The sequence below is a fragment of the Apis cerana genome, linkage group LG16, assembly GCF_029169275.1.
Source record: "Apis cerana isolate GH-2021 linkage group LG16, AcerK_1.0, whole genome shotgun sequence".
Lineage (NCBI taxonomy): Eukaryota > Metazoa > Arthropoda > Insecta > Hymenoptera > Apidae > Apis > Apis cerana.
In genome coordinates, this window is record NC_083867.1 from 4,529,764 (window position 1) to 4,550,666 (window position 20,903).

The window sequence follows — 20,903 nt, forward strand, 5'->3', positions numbered from 1 at the left end:
AGAGAGGGAGAGATGTCGCTGATCGGCGTTGTTCGCGCCATCCACTTGCTTCCGGACCCGCAGCCAACCCTTCACAGTCCAGACGGGCTCAACGATCATTAATTAAGCGGGCGCCGGTTTCGGTAATCGGGCAAAAAAGCGGCCTTCCCCCTCCCCCCCTTCGATGCTTGCTCCGTTCAATGGGTGTTTAGGGTGGACCGTGTTTACGAGCATCGTTCGACGGTTTTACCCCCCCCGTTTCCGCGTTTATTTATCGTTCCATGGAACAAGAAGTTGAGCAATTGGAGCAAGTGTGTGATCGGTGGTGATTTTAGATATTTCGGTTTTAATATCTCGTTTAACATCCAATTTGCGTGGAATTAAACAATGTTTTATTTCTCTTTCGTTCTGGGCTGGAAGAAGATGAGAATCGTAGTGGAAAGTGCGGGTGGTGATTGCGAAATATTAAGAAATCTTGAATGAATATTTTCATTTTTTGGTTTTAATACCTTATTTAATATCGAATTTGCGTAGAATAAAATAATCTTTCGCTTTGTGGTGGAAGAAGTTGAAAAGTAAAGTGGATTTCGTCATTTGATAGCGAGGAAACTGAAAAATTAAGAATTCTTGAACGAATATTTTCATTTTTTGATTTTAATACTTTATTTAATATCGAATTTGGGTAGAATAAAATAATCTTTTACCCTCAGCTTTGTGCTGGAAGAAGCTGAGAATCGTAGTGGAAAGTGCAGGTGGTGACAGTGATTGAGAAAAATTAAAAATTCTTGAATGAATATTTTCATTTTTTGATTTTAATAACTTGTATAGAAATCGAATTTGCATAGAACAAAATAATCTTTTACCTTTTGCTGGAAGAAGCTGAGAATCGTAGTGAAAAGTGCGGGTGGTGATTGCGAAATATTAAGAAATCTTGAATGAATATTTTTATTTTTTGATTTTAATATCTTGTATAGAAATGGAATTTGCGTAGAACGAAATAATCTTTTACCTTTTCGCTTTGTGCTGGAAGAAGCTGAGAATCGTAGTGGAAAGTGCACAGCTTTTTCGATTTTTCCATTTTAACATCTAGTATGGAAATCGAATTTGCGTAGAATAAAATGAGATTCGCTTTGCGTCGAAGTTGAGAACCGTTGAGAAAATCGTAGAATTGTGGTGATCGCGTTCTGAAACTGAAACTGAAATTAAAAAAAAAAAAAAATCGACAATTTCTATTCACAAATAATTTACAAATAAATTTTTAATTTCGATTAGCAATCGTGCGTCCGATTTTTTCCGATAGGAAGCGAAATAAAAGATTGATAAATAACACAGAGATACGCAGGCAATTTCAAGGTGGTGGTGATTCAACGAATAACGCGAGACTCGTAAGAAAGAGGCTCTCTTACGAGCGAAAAAAACCCTACAGATTTATATGTTAATCTCCACGAACAAACGGCGCAATTATAATTTCTAATCGTCTCTCATTAGCATCGAGATCGAGATGACTAATTGCCAGTTTCTGGATCTAATTTTTATTACTAGACCGCGTCACTTACACGGTATTGCATTGCTGAATAAAGAATAAAAAAAAAAGAAAGAAAAGAAAACAAATCCGAGATGTACAGTTGGATAACACACACACACGCGCGAAAGAAAAAGAATATTCACGCTCTAGTAGACAAAGTTGCAATTCTCGATTCCACGATTCCACGATTCCGCGGCGCATTTTCCATTGAAAAAATGGAATAAGAACGAGGGGGGTGGGGGGAAGGAGGAGAAAGAAAGAAAAGAAAAAAAAACCAGTTACACGTTGCAGAAAACGGACTGCCGAGGAGATTACGGACGGCCTACACGAACACGCAATTGCTCGAGCTAGAAAAAGAATTCCACTTCAACAAGTACCTGTGCAGACCCCGAAGAATCGAGATAGCGGCATCCCTCGACCTCACCGAAAGGCAGGTAAGAGAAACGGATAAAAGAGGAACGACCTCTTATAACCATCCCAAAATCCATCCCGATTACTTATCATCCAACCAATTATACCATAAACAATATAAATCTCTCTCTCTCTCTCTTCCCTTTTTCAAAATACGAAAATACGACGACGAGACGAAGAAACGAAAATAAGAATAATCTGGACGGATGACGGATTGCGTCGGCGGTTGTGGTTGCAGGTGAAAGTGTGGTTTCAAAACCGAAGGATGAAGCACAAGCGTCAAACGTTGAGCAAGGAGGACGGGGACGAGAAGGACGGGTCGGCGTCCGACGGGATGGAGAAGTCGAAGGGGGAGAAATTGTTGGCGATCGACAGCGAGGAGAAGAAGAGTTGCCACAACTGTGATATCTCGAGCGTCAACGACCCGGTCGGCAGCACCCTGTCCGGCGACGTGACCGAGCTCACCTCGTCCTCCAATCGTCGGATCGGCAACAACAACAACAATAACACGCCCAGCGCGACCAACAACAACAACAACAACAACAACCCAGCCTTCAACGCCAACAGCAACGGGGCGAGCAGCGTGGGCAGCACCAACAGCGTGTCCAGCACGTTCGAGAAGATGATAGCGGACGACGACTCGAGGTCGCAGGACGGCAGCGAGGTGACCTCGCCTACGAGCGCCGCCAAGAAATTGACCGCCGCCCCCAACGACGCGGTCAGGGTGAAGGTGGAGAGCGGGCGCAAGAGTCCACCCTGCCCCCCAGGCTCCAAACAGGGCCAACACTCCATCTCGGTCAGCAAGAAGTCGCCCTCCACCACCTCCTCCTCCTCCTCCTCGTCCTCCTCCTCCTCCTCCTGCTCCTCCTCCTCCTCCTCCATCTCCTCGTCCAAGGAGCAACTGTGCTCGGTCAACAGCAACGGGGTGCTGCTCGCGATGCCCGACTCGACCGTCAGCACCCCCCTCCTCCCCGGCCAGAACTCGGCCAGAAGCCTGACCCCCTCCTCCACCCCCGGCACCCCCGTCTCTGTCCAACTGCAGCAGGGCAGCCCCCTGGGCATCCAGGCCACCCACGCCTACATGCAACGGCCCAGGAGCTCTCCCTCCTCCTCCTCCTCCTCAGCCGGCCCCCCGCCACCGCCACCCCTCGCGCCAATGATGCACGGCTCGACCAACGCGGGCACCATGTCCCCCCATCACCAGGGGGCCAGGAACAGCAGCGCGGGCATCAGCAACCACTTCCAACAACAGCAGCAGCAGCAGCACCAACAGCAGAACGTGTATCAATCGGGCACGGCAGCGATCGACTACAGAAACGGGGCGGGTGTGGTGGTGGGTGGCGGTTCCAACCACCGGCAAACGATGCCCCCCCAACAGGCCAACTACTGCTCGGGGCGGGAGGGGGCGCTGTATCAACAGTCGAGGCTGCCCTCGTACCAAGCTGGCGACGTCCACCACCTGTACTCGAGGCAGAGCCACCACCAGCAACAGGCTCTCGCGACGAGCTCCGCGCCCACGACGGCCAGGCTGACCCACCACGTCCGCGGCTCCAACTCGTCGAGGGCCGGCGCAGCCATGTACCACCATCCAGCCAGCTCGGCCAGCCACCAATTCCACCAACAGCAGAGCCACCATCAACAGCAGCAGCAGCAGCAACAGCAGCAGCAGTACGCAACGGGGGGCGGCGAGTACAACGGCGGCTACAACGGGGCCCAATCCTCCTACCACTCCTCCTCCTACCACCACGCGAGGAGCGTGCAACAAAGCGGGGCGGCCTATCCCCCGGCCGGCCAGGCTTATCCCGCGGCCGACCAGCAGCCGGACCAGGCCTACATGGCCGGCTACGGCTACCACCACCCCGGCAACGCGCCCCCGACCACCACCGCCTACCCGTCCCCCGACGCCCTGGCCCACCACCACCACCAGCACTACTACAACGACGTCCTCCACCACCACCACCACCACCACCACCACGGCTCCGCGAGCACCGCCACGAGCACGGCCGAGGCCGCGGCCGCCGGCTACGCGGGGCCCAACGTCCACCCCAGCCCGGCCGCCGAGTACGCGAGAGGCGGCAAGTGCTACTACGAGCAGGGCCAGCTGCAGCACCACGCGCACCAGGGCGGCGAGGCGTCCAGCATCCCCAACAGCTACGTCTCCTCGCCCGACCCCTTCCCGTCCTCGGCGCCCGGCATGGCCACCACGGCGACCGCCATCGCCGCCGCCACCGCCGCCGTCATAACGCCGGGCGCCCAGCCCGACGACTCGTACGCGGCCGCCAACAACTCGTACGGCAACTTTTACGCGGAGCCGGCCTCCATGCCCCACGCCGCCCCGCCCCCGCCCTCGGCCGACAACAGCAACAGCTCCTCCGACTTCAACTTCCTCACCAACCTGGCCAACGACTTCGCGCCCGAGTACTACCAGCTCAGCTGAGTCCAGGTCGCCGAGGGCCAGGAGGGGCAGCAGTCGTTCGATTGGAGCGACGAGCAGTGTCTCCTCAACGCGTTGTACTGACGCGGCGGAGCGATCGGGTCGATGTCAAAACTGAATCGTCTCCGTCCGTCAATCGAACGATCGCTTCGCTTAAGGGAGAGCCGTTGCTGTCCTTCCCGGCCATTCGACTCAGAGTGGCGCGGTCGGAGCAATCGACGAGCAATAATTCTTGTAGGGGAAATTATTAGTGACGCGAGTGTACATACGAGGATTAATTTAAGCGTAACCTTGGGGGGAGGGGAGAAGGATGTTCGGGAGGGAAGATTCTCGGGAAACCTCCCCCTTCGCGATCTCGAGTAACCACGACTCGCACGAACGATTAATCGAGCGAACCAAATAGAGGGGTCGGGGAGGAGGCGCCGGTAATAGCGTTTAAAGAGATGGTGAATAGTTAGCGCGGTGGAAAAAAAAAGAGAAAAAGAAAAAAAAATATACTCGACTCGACGAGAGATATTTAACAATACGTACCAGTATCGTATCTGGTTTGTACGAAATAATTAAAAAGGAAAAAAAAATGGCATTTAGGGAACCGCGATTTACACATACACCCACTTATTTGTACATAGCTTGCGATAATCGTACGTACACACACGTCGTCATGTACTTGCGCGTATACACGTAGACGTTCGAGGATCACGCATACGTACATATACATACAGACACACATACACATACACACACGCGTTTATTCGACTCTGAATGTAATGATTAATAAGTTACGGAAAAACGGTGGGAAGAAGAAAAAAAGGATAGCAATTAATAGGAAATGGAAAGCGTGTACGTTCGAATTTGTTTCGGTTGATTTTCAGTTGTTTCGTCCTATTCCGGTTTCGTTCGACCCTTTCCACGGATTAAGCGCAGTGAGACCGGTCATAAGGATGGACATGGAAATGGACGATAATAAAAGATATCATTATGAAATTAAAAAGAGAAAGAGGTTCGACTTATTTCCTCTTCCCCTTTCTTTTCTTTCCCCTTCCCTGTCACCTCAACTTCTTATCTTGAAATCGGAATCGGAATCTTTATTTCACTTAAAAAAAAAAAATTTTTTAAAATTTTAAAATCCACGGAATCTGCGTCTTGCACGGAATCCACGCTCCTTTCTGCTCACACGCGAGAGGGCCATTCATGGGAGGAAGAGGATCTCGGAAGACAGGGCGCAATTTGCGCGCGCGAATCAATTTTAATAGGGTGATAAATGCGGCGCATCGCCACGGTAAAATATGGATCGAGCACGCCGCCGCTCGAGAGGGCCGCGCTAAAAATAATATTTCAGTTCGATTGCTCTGATATTTCGAGTCATCCATCATCGTCGCTTCCTTCGCCGACACCGGAGAGCTCGCGGGAAACGCCGAATACGAATACACGTTTCTTCGGCCTTCTTCTCAACCTTCGAGGGGGGGGATCCACCAAATTCACACGGATTCCTCTCTCTCCTTCTCCTCCTCCAGGCCATTCTACCTCGACGCCCTTGTGATCGTCGTAATCGATCCCGATCCTCTTATTATCATTCGGTAAGTTCGGTTTTCAAACTTTGCCAGTTTCAGCATTTCTCCGGGGAAGGTTGCAGATAAATTTTATATGCGATTATCGGTCACAAAATAATTGAAATACAGCTTGAAAATTATTACTTGGTTTCAACATTCGATTTTGTGAATATCGAAACGATTGTGGAAGATGGAAATAAATTTTGTGATTATCGATCGCATATAATCGATCACAAATAATTGAATTATAGTTTGAAAATTATTATTTGGTTTCAACATTCGATTTGAACATTTTGTGAACATCGAACGATTATGGAAGATGGGAATAAATTTTGTGATTATCGATCACAAAATAATTGAATCATAATTTGAAAAATTATTACTCGGTTTCAACATTCGATTTGAACTGGAAATAAGTTTTCTGATTATCCATCACAAAATAATTGAAATACAATCGTGTGAAAATTATTATTTGATAAGTTTGATTTAACTTGAACGATTGTGCAAAGGTAATTTTGTGATTATAGATCACAAAATAATTGAAATATAATCGTGTGAAAATTATTATTATTTGATAAGTTTGATTTAACTTGAACGATTGTGTAAAGATAAGATAGAAATAAATTCTGCGATTATCGATCACAAAATAATTGAACTATAGTTTGAAAATTACTACTTGTTTTCAACATTCAATTTTGTGAATATCGAACGATTGTGGAAGATGGAAATAAATTCTGCGATTATCGATCACAAAATAATTGAAATATAATTTAAAAATTATTACTTGGTTTCAACATTCGATTTGAACATTTTGTGAATATGGATCGTGCTAAGATGGAAATAATAAATTTTGTCATTATCGATGGTAATTGGAATACAATTACTCGAAAAGTTTGATTTGAAATTTGAGCATTTTGTGGATGCGGTAAAAAGATTGTATTTTAACAATTTTGTGATCTTTTTACGAACGTGATTATATCCAACACGAGTTATTACTTGATTCGAATATTTCCACAACGTTGAAAAATTACGAAACAAAAAATGAATTTCATTTCATTTCTCTTTCCAAATTTTATCTCCGCCAAATATTCTTCAACAGTTTCCCACAACTGAACTCGAATCGAGCGAAACCACGAATCTCTATCCTTACCATTCCCCTTTCCCTTCGTATCCAACCCCTTCCTTCCACCCTCCCCCAATTCAATTCCACCTAAATTCCCTCCAACGAAAAGAGGACACAACGAGAGAACAAGAGAAACCCAAAAAGAAGTTCCAATTCCAAAAATTCACCAGGAAGGAGGAAAAAAAAAAATATCGATCCGTCCCACGCACGAAGAGGTTTCAGCTTCGCGGGAAATCAGAGCTCGAAAACCGAGCTCGGTCGATCGCCACGTAAAGACAGACGGACGCACAGAGAGAGGGGGTCTCGAATCGAGTGGAGAGTCCCGTATAGAAGGTTCGTGTACAACCGGACGAGCGGCTGTGTCAGTGAAGAGACTGACAATGATGGATGGCTACGCGTGATGCGTGTGAGTCAAACCCCCCCCGGTCCTGGCCTGGCCTGGCCTGGCCTGGCCTGGCCCCGCGAGAGGAGCTGCTCATATGCGAGCCCAACCAGCCCCGACCGAACTGTTGCTATCGTTGCATCTGTGCACAACACCCCTCAGATACGCCACCCCTCGCCGACCACCCTCGCCCCTCCCTCTGTCCTCGGCTAATTTCTCCACGCTATTAACTTTTTCTCAATGGATGGAAACGCCGTTCCGGCTCGAAAGCGCTTTCGAAAGCAAGTCTCTCCGTTTTCGATCTGCTCTGAGGGGAGGAGGACTCGTCTTGGATTTTTGGATCTTTGCTCGTTTCCAAGTGGAGGAGTATAATGAATGGAAGTAGTACGAGTTGTTGAGTTGAAAATAAGGGAAGGTATTTAGTTTTTTGAAATGAGAGAGTGGAAATGGTTTGGAATATTTTAATTGGAATTAGAGAGAAGATAATAGTTTTTAATTTTGCTAATCAGGACTCTTGGATTTTTGGATCTTTACAAGTGGAGGAGTATAATGAGTGGAATGATGGAAGTAGTACGAGTTGTTGAGTTGAAAACGAGGCAAGGTATTTAGTTTTTTGAAATGAGAGAGTGGAAATGGTTTGGAATATTTTAATTGAAATTAGAGAGAAGATAATAGTTTTTAATTTTGCTAATCAGGACTCTTGGATTTTTGGATCTTTACAAGTGGAGGAGTATAATGAGTGGAATGATGGAAGTAGTACGAGTTGTTGAGTTGAAAACGAGGCAAGGTATTTAGTTTTTTGAAATGAGAGAGTGGAAATGGTTTGGAATATTTTAATTGGAATTAGAGAGAAGATAATAGTTTTTTGAATTTTTAATTTTGCTAATCATATTTCATACCGTTTGAAAATAGGAGAGAGAGGTTCTGGGAGATGGAAATGGTTGGAAAAATTTGAGAGAGATTTCTTTCCAAGAGCAGCGATAAAAAGAAAAGACAGAGAGATAGGGATGATGGAAAGGAGAAATATTCGATATACAGTGGAGTGTGGACGGTCATATTTTTTATCACGAGGCCGCTATCACGGTCGCGTGGAGGCAGGGACGGGCCAGGGGAGAAGTCAAGGGTTACTAGCCCCGAGTCGTACAATGTTTGGCCTCCCCGTCCCAACCGTCGCGACCATAAATCTTACGATCGTCAAGGGACGACTCATTCACGCCACTTTGCTTCCCGACCGATATAGCCCAACACCTCCAAACTCTCCGATTCTGTCTACTTTTGCCTCCAACAAGCTGTCACCCAACTCGTTCTTTGATCACTTCTTCTTCTTCTTCTTCTTCTTCCTCTTCTCTTATTCCTTTTAATTCCCCGCTTTTTAATCAACAATTCTTCCAATCAACTTCCGCCTCATCTTTTCATAGTTTCGAGCTAAAGGGAGGAGGAGAATCTTTTAATCGTGGAATCGAAATATTTGTGAAATATTTCCAATTTTTAAATTGAACGAGAGAGGTATCTTTCTCTTCGTATAAACTTTTTGATCAAGTATTATTGATTAAAACAACTTGATTCCTCGACTCGTCATCTTTCCATAGTTTCGAACGTGACCAAAGAGAGGAGAAGAATTTTTTAATCAAAATATTTGTAAAAGCTTCGATTCGATTTCAATCAAATTAACTTTCTCTTCAACTTGTCATCTGTTCACAGTTTTTTAATCGTGGATTCAAAATATTTCTAATTTTTAATTTGAACGAGAGACATATCTTCGTGCAAATCACACTTTTTAATCGAGTATTCTTGATTAAATCAACTTCCTCTTCAACTTGTCATCTTTCTATAATTTTTTAACCCTGGATTCAAAATATTTGTAAAATATTTCTAATTTTTAAATTGAACGAGAGAGGTATCTGCACAAACTTTATTTTTTAATCAAGAATTAACTTAATATCAACTTCCTCTTCAACTTGTCATCTTTCCACAGTTTTTTAATCGTGGATTCAAAATATTTCTAATTTTTAATTTGAACGAGAGACATATCTTCGTGCAAATCACACTTTTTAATCGAGTATTCTTGATTAAATCAACTTCCTCTTCAACTTGTCATCTTTCCATAATTTTTTAACCCTGGATTCAAAATATTTGTAAAATATTCCTAATTTTTAAATTGAACGAGAGATATATCTTCGTGCAAATCACACTTTTTAATCGAGTATTCTTGATTAAATCAACTTCCTCTTCAACTTGTCATCTTTCCACAGTTTTTTTGAATCGTGGATTCAAAATATTTGTAAAAGCTTCGATTCGATTTCTGATTTTTAAATTGAACGAGAGAGGTATCATCAAATCAACTTCCTCTTCAACTTGTCATCTTTCCACAGTTTTTTAACCAAATATGGATTCAAAATATTTGTAAAACATTTCTAATTGTAAAATTGAACGAGAGAGGTATCTTTCTCTTCGTACAAACTCCACTTTTTGATCAACAATTCTTGGATCAACTTCCTCTTCAACCAAGGGGAAGGAGGGGAGAATTTTTTAATCAATCGAATCAAAATATTTGTAAAATCGTCCTCCGATTTCGATGCCTCTGATCTTTAAATTGAGAGAGAGGTATGTTTCCCTTCAAACGAGGAAGATGCGCGGCGAAATCCGATTGAAAAAAGCAAATGGTCGGTTTGGAAAGCAAAACGGTCTCGGGGGATCTCGGATTCGACGTTTAGTGTCGCGTAATTGTGCGGCCTCTCGCAAAAAAACGTAAATAACGAGAAACTCATTTCACGAGAGGTGAAATCTCTCGCGGCGCGGTGATGAAATGCCGGGGATTTCGTGTAATGTAGAAAGTTAAACTGTAAAAGACGTGAATGCGGGACCCGTTGCAAGAAAAAACGCGCGGACAAAAACGAAAGAGAAGGAAAAGAAAAGGAGGAAAAAGGGGGGAAAAAGACCACCTCGTGACCATTTCGATCGCTGTAATCTCGATATTTCCACGACCAAGTTGTTCGTAGTGCACACTTTAATACCGAACGATTCAAAAATTGCACGCCCGTCAGAAATATTCTCGATAAATACGTGCGATTATTCATGTAGATCAATTTAGGCTGATTCAAGGAGAATGTTAAGTGGAATCTGAGCTTTTGTTTTTTGAATGATGAAAGATTATGAAAAGGCAAAATGATAGAAATAAATTTTGCGATCGTCAATAGGAATTGAAATATAGTCGTTTAAAAATTATTATTTGGTAAGTTTGATTTTCAACATTTTGTTGAATTGTGAGTGAATAAATTTTGTTAAATTTAATTTGGAATTTGAATGATTGTGAAAAGGTAAGATGGAAATAAATTTTGTGACCATCAATGGTTACTGAAATATAGTCGTCTAAAAATTATTATTTGATAAGTTTGATTTCAATATTTTGTGAATGTTGAACAATTGTGAAAAATAAATTTTGTGACCATCAATGGAATATAATCGTCAAAAAATTATTATTTGGTAAGTTTGATTTCAACATTTTGTGGACATTGAATAATTGTGAGAGTTGGAAAAATAAATTTTGTGACTATCAATACATTACTGGAAACAGTCGTTATAGTCGTCTAAAAATTATTATTTGGTAAGTTTGATTTGGAATTTGAACGATTGTGAAAAGGTAAGATGGGAATAAATTTTGTGATCATCAATAGTAATTGAAATATAGTCTTGATTTGAAATCTGAGCATTTTGTGAATATTGAACACTTTGAGAGCTGGAAAAATAAATTTCGTGACCATCAATGGATTACTGGAATATAATCGTCTAAAAATTATTATTTGATAAGTTTGATTTGGAATTTGAACGATTGTGAAAAGGTAAGATGGGAATAAATTTTGTGATCGTCAATAGGAATTGAAATATTGTCGTCTAAAAATTATTATTTGATAAGTTTGATTTGGAATTTGAACGATTGTGAAAAGGTAAGATGGGAATAAATTTTGTGATCATCAATAGTAATTGAAACATAGTCTAAAAATTAGATTATTTGCTAAGTTTGATTTGAAATCTGAGCATTTTGTGAATGTTGAACGATCGTGGAAATAAATTTTGTGACCATCAATGATAACTGGAACAATAGTCGTCTAAAAATTATCATTTGATTTCACCATTTTGTTGAATTGTGAGAGTTGGAAAAATAAATTTCATTGACCATCAATGGATTACTGGAATACAATCGTCCAAAAATTATTATTTCGTAACTCTGACTTGAAATTTCAGCATTTTGTGAATATTGAACGACCATGAAGACAAATTTCGCGGCCATCGATGGTAACTGGAATACAATCCTCCAAAAATTATCATTTCGTAACTTCCATTTTATAACAATTTTGCGAAAACTGGAAAAATAAATTTATCATTTTACCAACGACTCTACTAAAAATTACCATTTCACTTAACCTTCAATTAAACCCCACCACGCAATACCACGCAAACTCCATATTTCAAACGAATCAAACATCTCTAATAACAAAACTACGCTCCCTAACCAACCAACCAATCAAAAAAAAAAAAAAAAAGAAAAGAAAAGAAAAAAAATTCATCATCCGCGACCATCTATCCGCAAAAAACGCTGCTGCTGCTGCTTTCCCAGGGGAGGAGGAAGGGGGGAAAGAAAGAAAAAGAGACTCGAATTTTCGTGTCGTCGAAAAACGAAAGGAATCGAGGACGGTTCCGGTTTCTTCGATGCCACGAACGGGAGAGAAATGTCGTTAACGCTTAAATGTTAATAAATGTGGAGGGAGAGAAGGAGTGGATCCCACGTAGCGGACAGGTAGAGAGAAGCCTCGACTCGGCTCTCTCGAAGGGGAGAGAAAGAGAAGGCTCCGAGGCGGCAGCAAGGCAAGAAGTCGCTCGCTCGCTCGCTCGCTCGCCACGCTGGCGGCTCTGCCTTTTGAGCCTCGGTTTGTCATGGTTCGCATGATAGATGAAGGAAGCGGCAGCCTCCACCGCCGCCACGTTGCTCTACGCGCCTCTCCCCCCATATACACGGTGTCGAGTTTATATACACACCGCGGGAGAACACCTTGCGCGATTCCTTCCTTTCCACCCAACGAGATGGCTCGCTTCCTTCCTTCCTTCCTTCCTTCGCTTCTCAAACCGCAAACAGAACCCCAAGGGGAAATTACGGATATATCCTCTCTCTCGCAGTGGAAACAGCCTCGTCCCAATCTTGGTTGAACCTTCTCTCGGTTCAACGGACGATTGCGGGAAATTTGAACGAATTTTCCATATATATATATATATGGAATTATTATGGAATCGAGCAACAATCAGTTTCCAAGTTGCGGAGAGATGAGTGGAAAAATGCAAGAGTTTGAAACGTGAGGTTAACTGAGAAGGGGTTCGATTCGACACGTTCCATAAATCTCGATGGGGTAGGCTGGAGGAAGGAGAGAGAGATCCGAAAATCGAGCGGTAAGCGTGCAAAACACCGTTCGGCGTTTCTTCGGTCGTCGAGGAGCCGGCCCTGATCCGCGCACACACGCGCACGCGCACGAGCGTGCAGGCAGGAACACGTGTAACGTGCATACGCGGGATCGTTATAATGATTAGTTGGCCCGTGTCACGGCAGAGTTCGAATATTAGTCGGGACGCATCCTCCTAGACACTCTCTGGATACATTTTATTAATTGTTCTCCGCATCTGGCTTCACCTAGATACCCCCGATCCGTGTTTCAGAAGTTAGATCCAAACAACAGATTCGTTCTCTTTGGGGATTTTTCAAGAGTTTCGAGGGTGGAACGGGGGGTTCGATCGATACGAGGGGATGAATATACGAATTGAACCGGTATCGATGCTTTTATAATTTTACAGGGGAGGGGAGATAGAGGTTTTGTTTTGTTTTTTTTTTTTGTGAGGTGAGAAGGAATTTTAAGATGTAGAAATGGATTGGATATATATTTTATGTCGAATTAGAGCGTAGAAAAGAAAAGTTGAGAAAAATGAGAAAAATTAATACGAGCGCGTGTAATTGGGAATTTTGTAAAGAAAAGAATTAAATGTAAAATTTTCGAATCTCGAAAAAATATTCCTAAAGGTCAAAAAATATTCAATTTTCGTTTAAACCCTAATTTTTTCGAAATTAAAATACTTTCCTCGAATATTTTCTTCGAAGTGTCCTAATTAAAAATTTTCGAAAAAATATTCCTAAAAGTCAAAAAATATTCAATTTAAACTCTAATTTTTTCGAAATTAAAATACTTTCCTCGGAGATTTTCTTCAAAGCTTTCTAATTAAAAGTTTCAGAAAAATTTTCGAATCTTAAAAAAATATTCGAAAATTTTCAAAAAATAATCCTTAAAATCCTAATTTTTTCGAAATTAAAATACTTTCGATAGAAAAAAGCTTTCTAATTAAAAGTTCCAGAAAAATTTTCGAATCTTAAAAAAATATTCGAAAATTTTCAAAAAATAATCCTTAAAATCCTAATTTTTTCGAAATTAAAATACTTTCGATAGAAGAAATCTTCCTAATTAAAAGTTCCAGAAAAATTTTCGAATTTTAAAAAAATATTCGAAAATTTTCAAAAAATAATCAACTTTCCTTAAAATATCCTAATTTTTTCGAAAATACTTTCGATAGAAGAAATCTTCCTAATTAAAAGTTCGAGAAAAATTTTCGAATCTTAAAAAAATATTCGAAAATTTTCAAAAAATAATCCTTAAAATCCTAATTTTTTCGAAATTGAAATTCCTCCAAGATTTTCCTCGAACATCGATACAGAGCTAATTAAAAATTGCAGAAAATCGGGGGGAAATCCATCAGGTACGTGACAAAAGATACTTTGATCGGCTCGGTATCTGATAAAAGAAGAGGAAGAAGAGCGCATGGATGGATTCCCGGGAGGCATGTAAAGAGGATACACTGTATAACGGCCCTATAAAATGACTAATGATGTAAGGTGGGTGTAAAGTGAAGCAGCTATTGATTCGTAGACGCGTAAATGACACGTCTATCGGCTACCGAGGCCACCAGTCATGCTGAGGTTTTAACTCTTAGCACGGGTGAACCCCCGAATCTCGCTTCGACCTATAGAGATGATGATAAACGGTCCAACCACGCCAACCACGGTGGCCACGGTTTACAATTACCCAGCGCACGTTCTTTTCCACGGACCGCATTAAGAATAAACGGGGGATTTCATTGTCGCAAGACGATCTTCTCTGGTCCACCCTGTAACGAAAGATCACTCCTCTATTACTCCATCAAATTTTAAGATTGTTACGATTTTTATTTGAAACGAAGGCTTACGGATTTATCGGTCGTTTGGAAGAGATTTCTTAAAATTATGGAAATTTCAATCATTTCGAGATAAATCTTGGTTAATCCGGAATTAAAAGTCAAGATTAGATTCGCTATTTCAATTCTTGGGTATTAAATTGGAGAGAGCGGAAAATCTTGGTAGATCTTGGCTAACTATAAATTAATAAGGTAAATTAAAAGAGGCGATAAAGATGATATTTTCTATTACCGGTTAAACGATCGTTTCAATGAAAGAAAAGAGATTGGGATAGAGAACTCGTAAAGAAGTATGGAGGAGGGGGGGGAGCGGGAGGAGGGGGGAAAGGTGTTTACTTCTGGTCTGACGTGGAATCCAATCAACGTCTCCATTGCGACTTGACCTTACCGAAAATTGGGTCGAGGATCCACGGGGATGATTAATGCTCGCGCTGATTAGTCTCGGGTCTTCGAGACGGACGAGTCTTCGACCATTAGCCGTCCTATGATCTTTGTCCATTGGTCGGGTAACATTAGATTGTTCATAAGACAGGCATAAAATCATTTTAGCTGGTACTTCTCTCCACCGACACCTTCGATTCCACGGAACTGATTGACATTTATTAATTATTCCTAGCAGCCTGTTTAATTTTTCTTCGTGAAGCTTCTAACTGTGAATAGACACTTCGTACATATTTCATTGTCTGCATTTCTTTCGATCGCGACAATTTCGCTTAAAACAATTTCTCGCGATATTTTTTTTAAATTGATCTCGATAATTTCCTTCAAAAACTTGACTTTCCATCGTTTCGCCGAATTTCATGAAAAAAAAAAAAAAAAAAAAAAAAGATAAAGTACTTACGCGAGATTTATTTTATTCGCGTACGATCGCTTGTTGCGCGCAGCTTTCGCCGTTTATCAGTTAGGGCGCGCAAGGTTTGTTTATGTATGTTAACATGGCGTCGGCCTGTCTCCCCCATGAGCTCGGTTGATTTATAGGCGGAGCATCTGACAGTAGATACCACCCCCGAACTCGAGACAACAGCTGTTTCGTTCTATGACAGTAACGCGAAACTAACCTCGTTAAACTCCATCTGCGTCCATTATTTTCAACTATAATTCGTGTACGATTACCCAAGAATTATGATTCTTCGACTACTTTTCACATCTTACCGATCGTAGATTTCAAAGTATTCTTCTATATCGACTGTTGACGCTTTATCTACAACAGTAATACATTTTCGTTAGAGAGTTCTGAAATATCGACACGTTATTACCGACGAGAAACGGAATATACTGACATCTTACGGAAGTTTGTACAACGTGTTCCGAAATATCGATCTTAAATTAACATTAACGTTAGTATTGTGCATTGCTGGTAAGTTAATACCTTGAGAGTGCGGTAAGCCTCACCAAATAATACAACACGTACATTATATATTGGTTTATCTCGTTAGATGGCAACTTACCAACAATGCACAAAATTTACATTTTTTACGCCTTATTACCAACGCAATATAATGTGTATTACAAAATGTCTTATATTTAAATTCTTACATGCTATCATTTCTTACTAACTATAATAACATGCTACTAATACAAATGGCAACAAAACTTTTATGAAAAATTAACTTCTTAATTCCTAACATGCTTTGTATAAAAAAATAATCGCGATTGCAGCCAATTAGCTAGTATTATTTGCTATACGACAGTTACATCGATCGTGATACAATTAATAATTAGCACAGCAAATAATACTGACCCAGGTCTCACCGCGTGGAGGTTGCTGCTTTGGAGACCCACCCTAACCACGACATCCCATCCACCCTCCTTTTGCGCAAAAATTTTTTTTAATTTTCAAATAAATTTTCCTTTTGATGCACATTTACAAAACGTCCAAACCGTTGATCGTTGTGTAAATCATGTAACAAAAGGAAACTTGAAGGAAAATTCCGACGCGGAAATCTAAATCTAAAAGTAACATTTCTCAATTAAAATTAAGAGATATTACTTTCTATCAATATCTTCGTTCTTATCACGAGAATGAAAATAATTGATAGTTAAAAAGCGTGAAAAGAAAGAAAAAAAATAAGCAAAATAAGCATCCCACCACCATGCATTATCCTGCATCGAGCTGCGTGCATTGCGCTACGTGCATTGCGCTGCGTGCATTGCGCTGCGTGCATTGAACTACATGCATTTTTCCCATTATTATTTATCTTATAATTAACACCCTTGCATGCACTTATAAATATATTTTGCTTAATCTATGTCTTATGTACTATTGTCTTATCAATTACTTATTTGTACAGTATTATACTAATATTTTAATTCAAAATATTTCCTAATTAAATTCTTAATTCTAAAATTCCTAATTACAAATATCTGAATATAATAAACAGGAGAAGAAGGATATGTGTCTTCTATGTTGAATCCTGAAAGAACATGTCAATCTTCTTCTTCTTCTTTATCTGAAAAACTCAAAATAGATTAATAAAAATCCAAATTCTTTAAAAGTTTCACAAAGAAATTAAACATTTTGTTACATAAAATAATTAATTTATAAATTTTATGAATATATATTTTATCTTTTACATACATTTTTTTTTTTTTAATTTATTTATTACTCACATATCTTTTTTCTTTCCAAGAATCTTCTTCTCAAGAATCTTTGACCTACACATTTGATCCTTAAACGTTATATCCTAAAAGTTAATCAACCTGAAACAAACTCGTTTAATGGATTAGTATTTGAGAAAAAAAATTGTACCTGAAAAGAAAACATGTAATAAACGAAACAAAATATTGTTAAGTAATTCACATTTCTTTTTTTTCAATCAAAATTTTGTAAATTTAGAAAGATTCGAATTTGAAATTTAATTCACAAGAAACAATTTTAAGTAATAATATTACATATATAACACAAATGAAACATTTTCAGAAATAACAAAGCATTTCCATTAACAAATGCCCTTTAAATGGGATGCTGAAAAGAAGAAAAAAAGGAAAAGATAGCCAGAAGGGCTACCAAAATACGTAATCCACTCAATGTATGAACCCGAACAACGCGTGAGTGGAATCTTTTCTCGTTTCGCAACACTAATATACTAAACTCTATGACATAAAATAAAACAAATCGCGAAGAGTGCTTTATTATTACACTTGCGATGCAATTCTTAATTCAAAAAAAAAAAAAAAAGAAAAAAAATATATTCCCGGAAGCAACACTCGACAAAACGTCGAGTAATTTAATCCACGCAACTCTAATACGCTACTTTATGCACTCCTGTTTAAACAAACGCAACACTAATAGCGGAAGATGCAGCCATCTTGGTGGCTGCCGTCGTATAAACCATCCTAATGCTCTTCTAACCGCATTAGATGGTCCAGGAACGTAATTCCAGTCGAAACTTTGGGCATATCATTGGCGCAACACTACTTCAAAAACGCGAATATTCGTCAGCGCAACACTAATTGTTAGAATAAATTGAACACAAAATTTATTTCAAAAAGAGAAGCTACTTCGAACAATTAATTGAAAATTAATACTTTTTTGCAATTCAAATTCAAGTAAAAAAAAAAAGAAATTACACAAAATCATACGCGAAATTTTTTAAGACGCTAATAAAAATCGCGATTTGCCCGTGACTGGAGCAGACGATACAACATTTACTACATATTCTAAAACGAGCACAGTAACAAAGTAGTAACGATGACCTCCCATTCTTTGGACCCCGGAAAAAGATCCAAAGGATGGGAAGCCATCCGTTGCAGCCCCTCTTCGCGACAGTTTGTCGAGGCCTCTTCGGTCTTCCTCCTTCGGGCGCGATGCCCGCTGAAACTTAAAAACTAGGCTCGAGATTCGCTAACCATACGAAGAAGAAAAAAAAGAAAAAAAAAGGACTAAACCCGACAAAAAGCTGAGCGCGCATGGACGATCAACGATCACGGTGGTGATCGTTTCTCGTATGCGCGCAGAATCTCGAGCTCAACGTTCGTTTCGTGACAAACACGCGACCGCGTCCGCGACAATTCGAAGAGCGGATAGGCGGAGAGCGAGAGACGAGGAGAATTCTCCACTAGCGCCACGGCCTCGCCGCCGTCCGCTCTTCGAATTAAATTTTCCTGAAACAGATTGCCACGCGAAACGCGCCTACCCGACCAGAGACTGTGACAACCTGCCCGGCCCTACCTACTTATAATTAACATTCGCACCAGAAAGTAAGCTACCTGTCCTACCTAGCCCTATATTTAAAGAGAAATGGCAAAACAGGCACACCAACACACTCTCTCCACGATTCTCACGCATAACGCTCGGGCGCAAAAAGGCCTACACTAGGGAAAGCGTCCCGGGACGCCTCCGACACCCGAGCTTGGCACGCTGCTCTCACGCTCTAACTTTACGTACCGTTTTCCTGAAATCGACTGACGACGGCCAGTGGCCATTGCGTGATTCGCGATAAAATAATGCGCGAATATCAATTTTTAATTATTGCGAATAAACGAATGCATTATTAAACGTATTGTAAATTTACAATTATCGATAATACTGTTGTTATTACATCTGTAATATTTTTCGTATGTGAAGTAATAATCGAAACGACGCATTTCCACAGCCTAACCACACACACACACGTGTGGAAAATACGTCGTGCACGATACACTAACGCATCGTCAGTCGCTGAAAAATTTTCATTAGCTTATGAACTAAGGTCGTCATGCCCATTGCCTTTCTCCCACTCAAGTAGCACTTGGGCACGTGAGTGGGGTCCTGGCAGTGAACACGGAAAGGGTTAAATCTGAAAATCCTGAGCTAAAAAAAGTGTATTAGTATAATTTTTATCTAACGGGCTAATTTTCTTTGATATTTGATATACTTTATGTAAGTTTTAATAAATGTATTGAATGAATTTAATGAAATATCTATCTGTATTTAAATATTGATCAAATGGTAATGTAATATAAGTGATTAATAATATGAATTAATAATAAGAAATAATTGACTCTAAAGGAAATATTAATGCAATTAATCCTCAGGCGATCTCTCAATCAAAGCAAATTTTCTAAAAAACAGTTAAAAAAATTTATTATGCTTCGATTTTGAAATCTACCTGTCGCGAAATGTCTTCTTGCACGTAAAATTTTTTATACATTCTTGTATACGAAAAGAAATTTCATTGGAAAATTATCTAATAATGATAATATGCGCTATTATTATTGTATAATAATTGAAATTTTTATCGTAACGAAATCGGAAGGCATCCGATTTCTTTACTCAAAGATACTCAATTCAAAATTTTATTCATAAATATATACATTCATATATCGATCACATAATCGCATAATTGTGGCAAATTATAATATTTTCAACCACAGATGTACAAACTAATTACCAACAACGTTAATTAAAATTTTGATGATATAATTGTCAATATTAGTCTCAATGAATACGCGATGTGCAAGAAGACCCTATCCTGATCTGATAAATGAAACAAGAAAAATGTTACTACTCACGAGTAGTATAATAAATACTCGTGGTTACTGTGCTCGTGCAAAAATCTACGTATACAACCAGTCACCCGTGTCGATTCGGACCTTTCGCCCTACGACATGATTGAGTGACCAGAGGAACCAAAATGCATGCGACTCACCATTCGATGCGAACAACTGCTGCTGCTGAGGCCCAGAAGTCAGCTTGTCGGGTACAAGTTGGGAGAAATCTAACGAAGAAAGGAACATCACAATTTAAAATACAATTCTGATTGTTTGAAATAATAATAAAATATGAAAATATTAAAATTATGTAATTACCTCTTCGCGTGATGGATGATCGCCTTGTGTTCTTCGTACACTGACTCAACCCTGTACCGAAAACGAATATATATACAAATTAAAAAAAAATAAAAATAAGAAGCTAATAACGCGTCCGTTTCATTAGTTATAATCGGCGAGCAAACACTGATTCTATATTCGCGTTTGATCATTCTAATTGTATTTAATCAGAGCTGTTTTGCTCTAAAAAATATTAAAAATACTGTCGCGAAAAAACACTGGCTCTAATAACCGCATTGCACGCGGTCACAAATGTCTTTCGAATCTTTGTAAAGTCCATCGGCTCCTTTAACAAAGAATAAAATATTAAATGTAATTTTTGTTCTTAAGAAACAGCGGTTATTATTAAAAAATTTTAAAATAAAGAAAAACAGGAATCTATTAAATTTTAATAAAAATATCAAGTTACCTCTTCGCGTGATGGA

At 40.2% G+C, this 20,903-nt stretch overlaps 1 protein-coding gene and 1 long non-coding RNA gene across 2 annotated transcripts in view; one reads left to right on the forward strand and one right to left on the reverse strand.

Annotated features, from left to right (window-relative positions):
• LOC108000244 (homeotic protein proboscipedia) overlaps positions 1-4,486 on the forward strand; it is a 34,955-nt gene extending 30,469 nt beyond the window's left edge. The window contains exons 3-4 of the mRNA XM_062086484.1: positions 1,796-1,938; positions 2,154-4,486. Of these exons, the coding sequence (XP_061942468.1) occupies positions 1,796-1,938; positions 2,154-4,352 (2,342 nt within the window). The 3' untranslated portion in view covers positions 4,353-4,486. The remainder of the gene's footprint in view (positions 1-1,795; positions 1,939-2,153) is intronic.
• Positions 451-16,456, reverse strand: LOC114577852 (uncharacterized). Its single transcript, XR_009833146.1, has 3 exons — positions 15,056-16,456; positions 989-1,175; positions 451-588 (listed from the first exon to the last, which is right to left on the reverse strand). It is a non-coding gene; the product is annotated as an uncharacterized LOC114577852 (long non-coding RNA).
• Between the last annotated feature and the right edge of the window lie 4,447 nt (positions 16,457-20,903).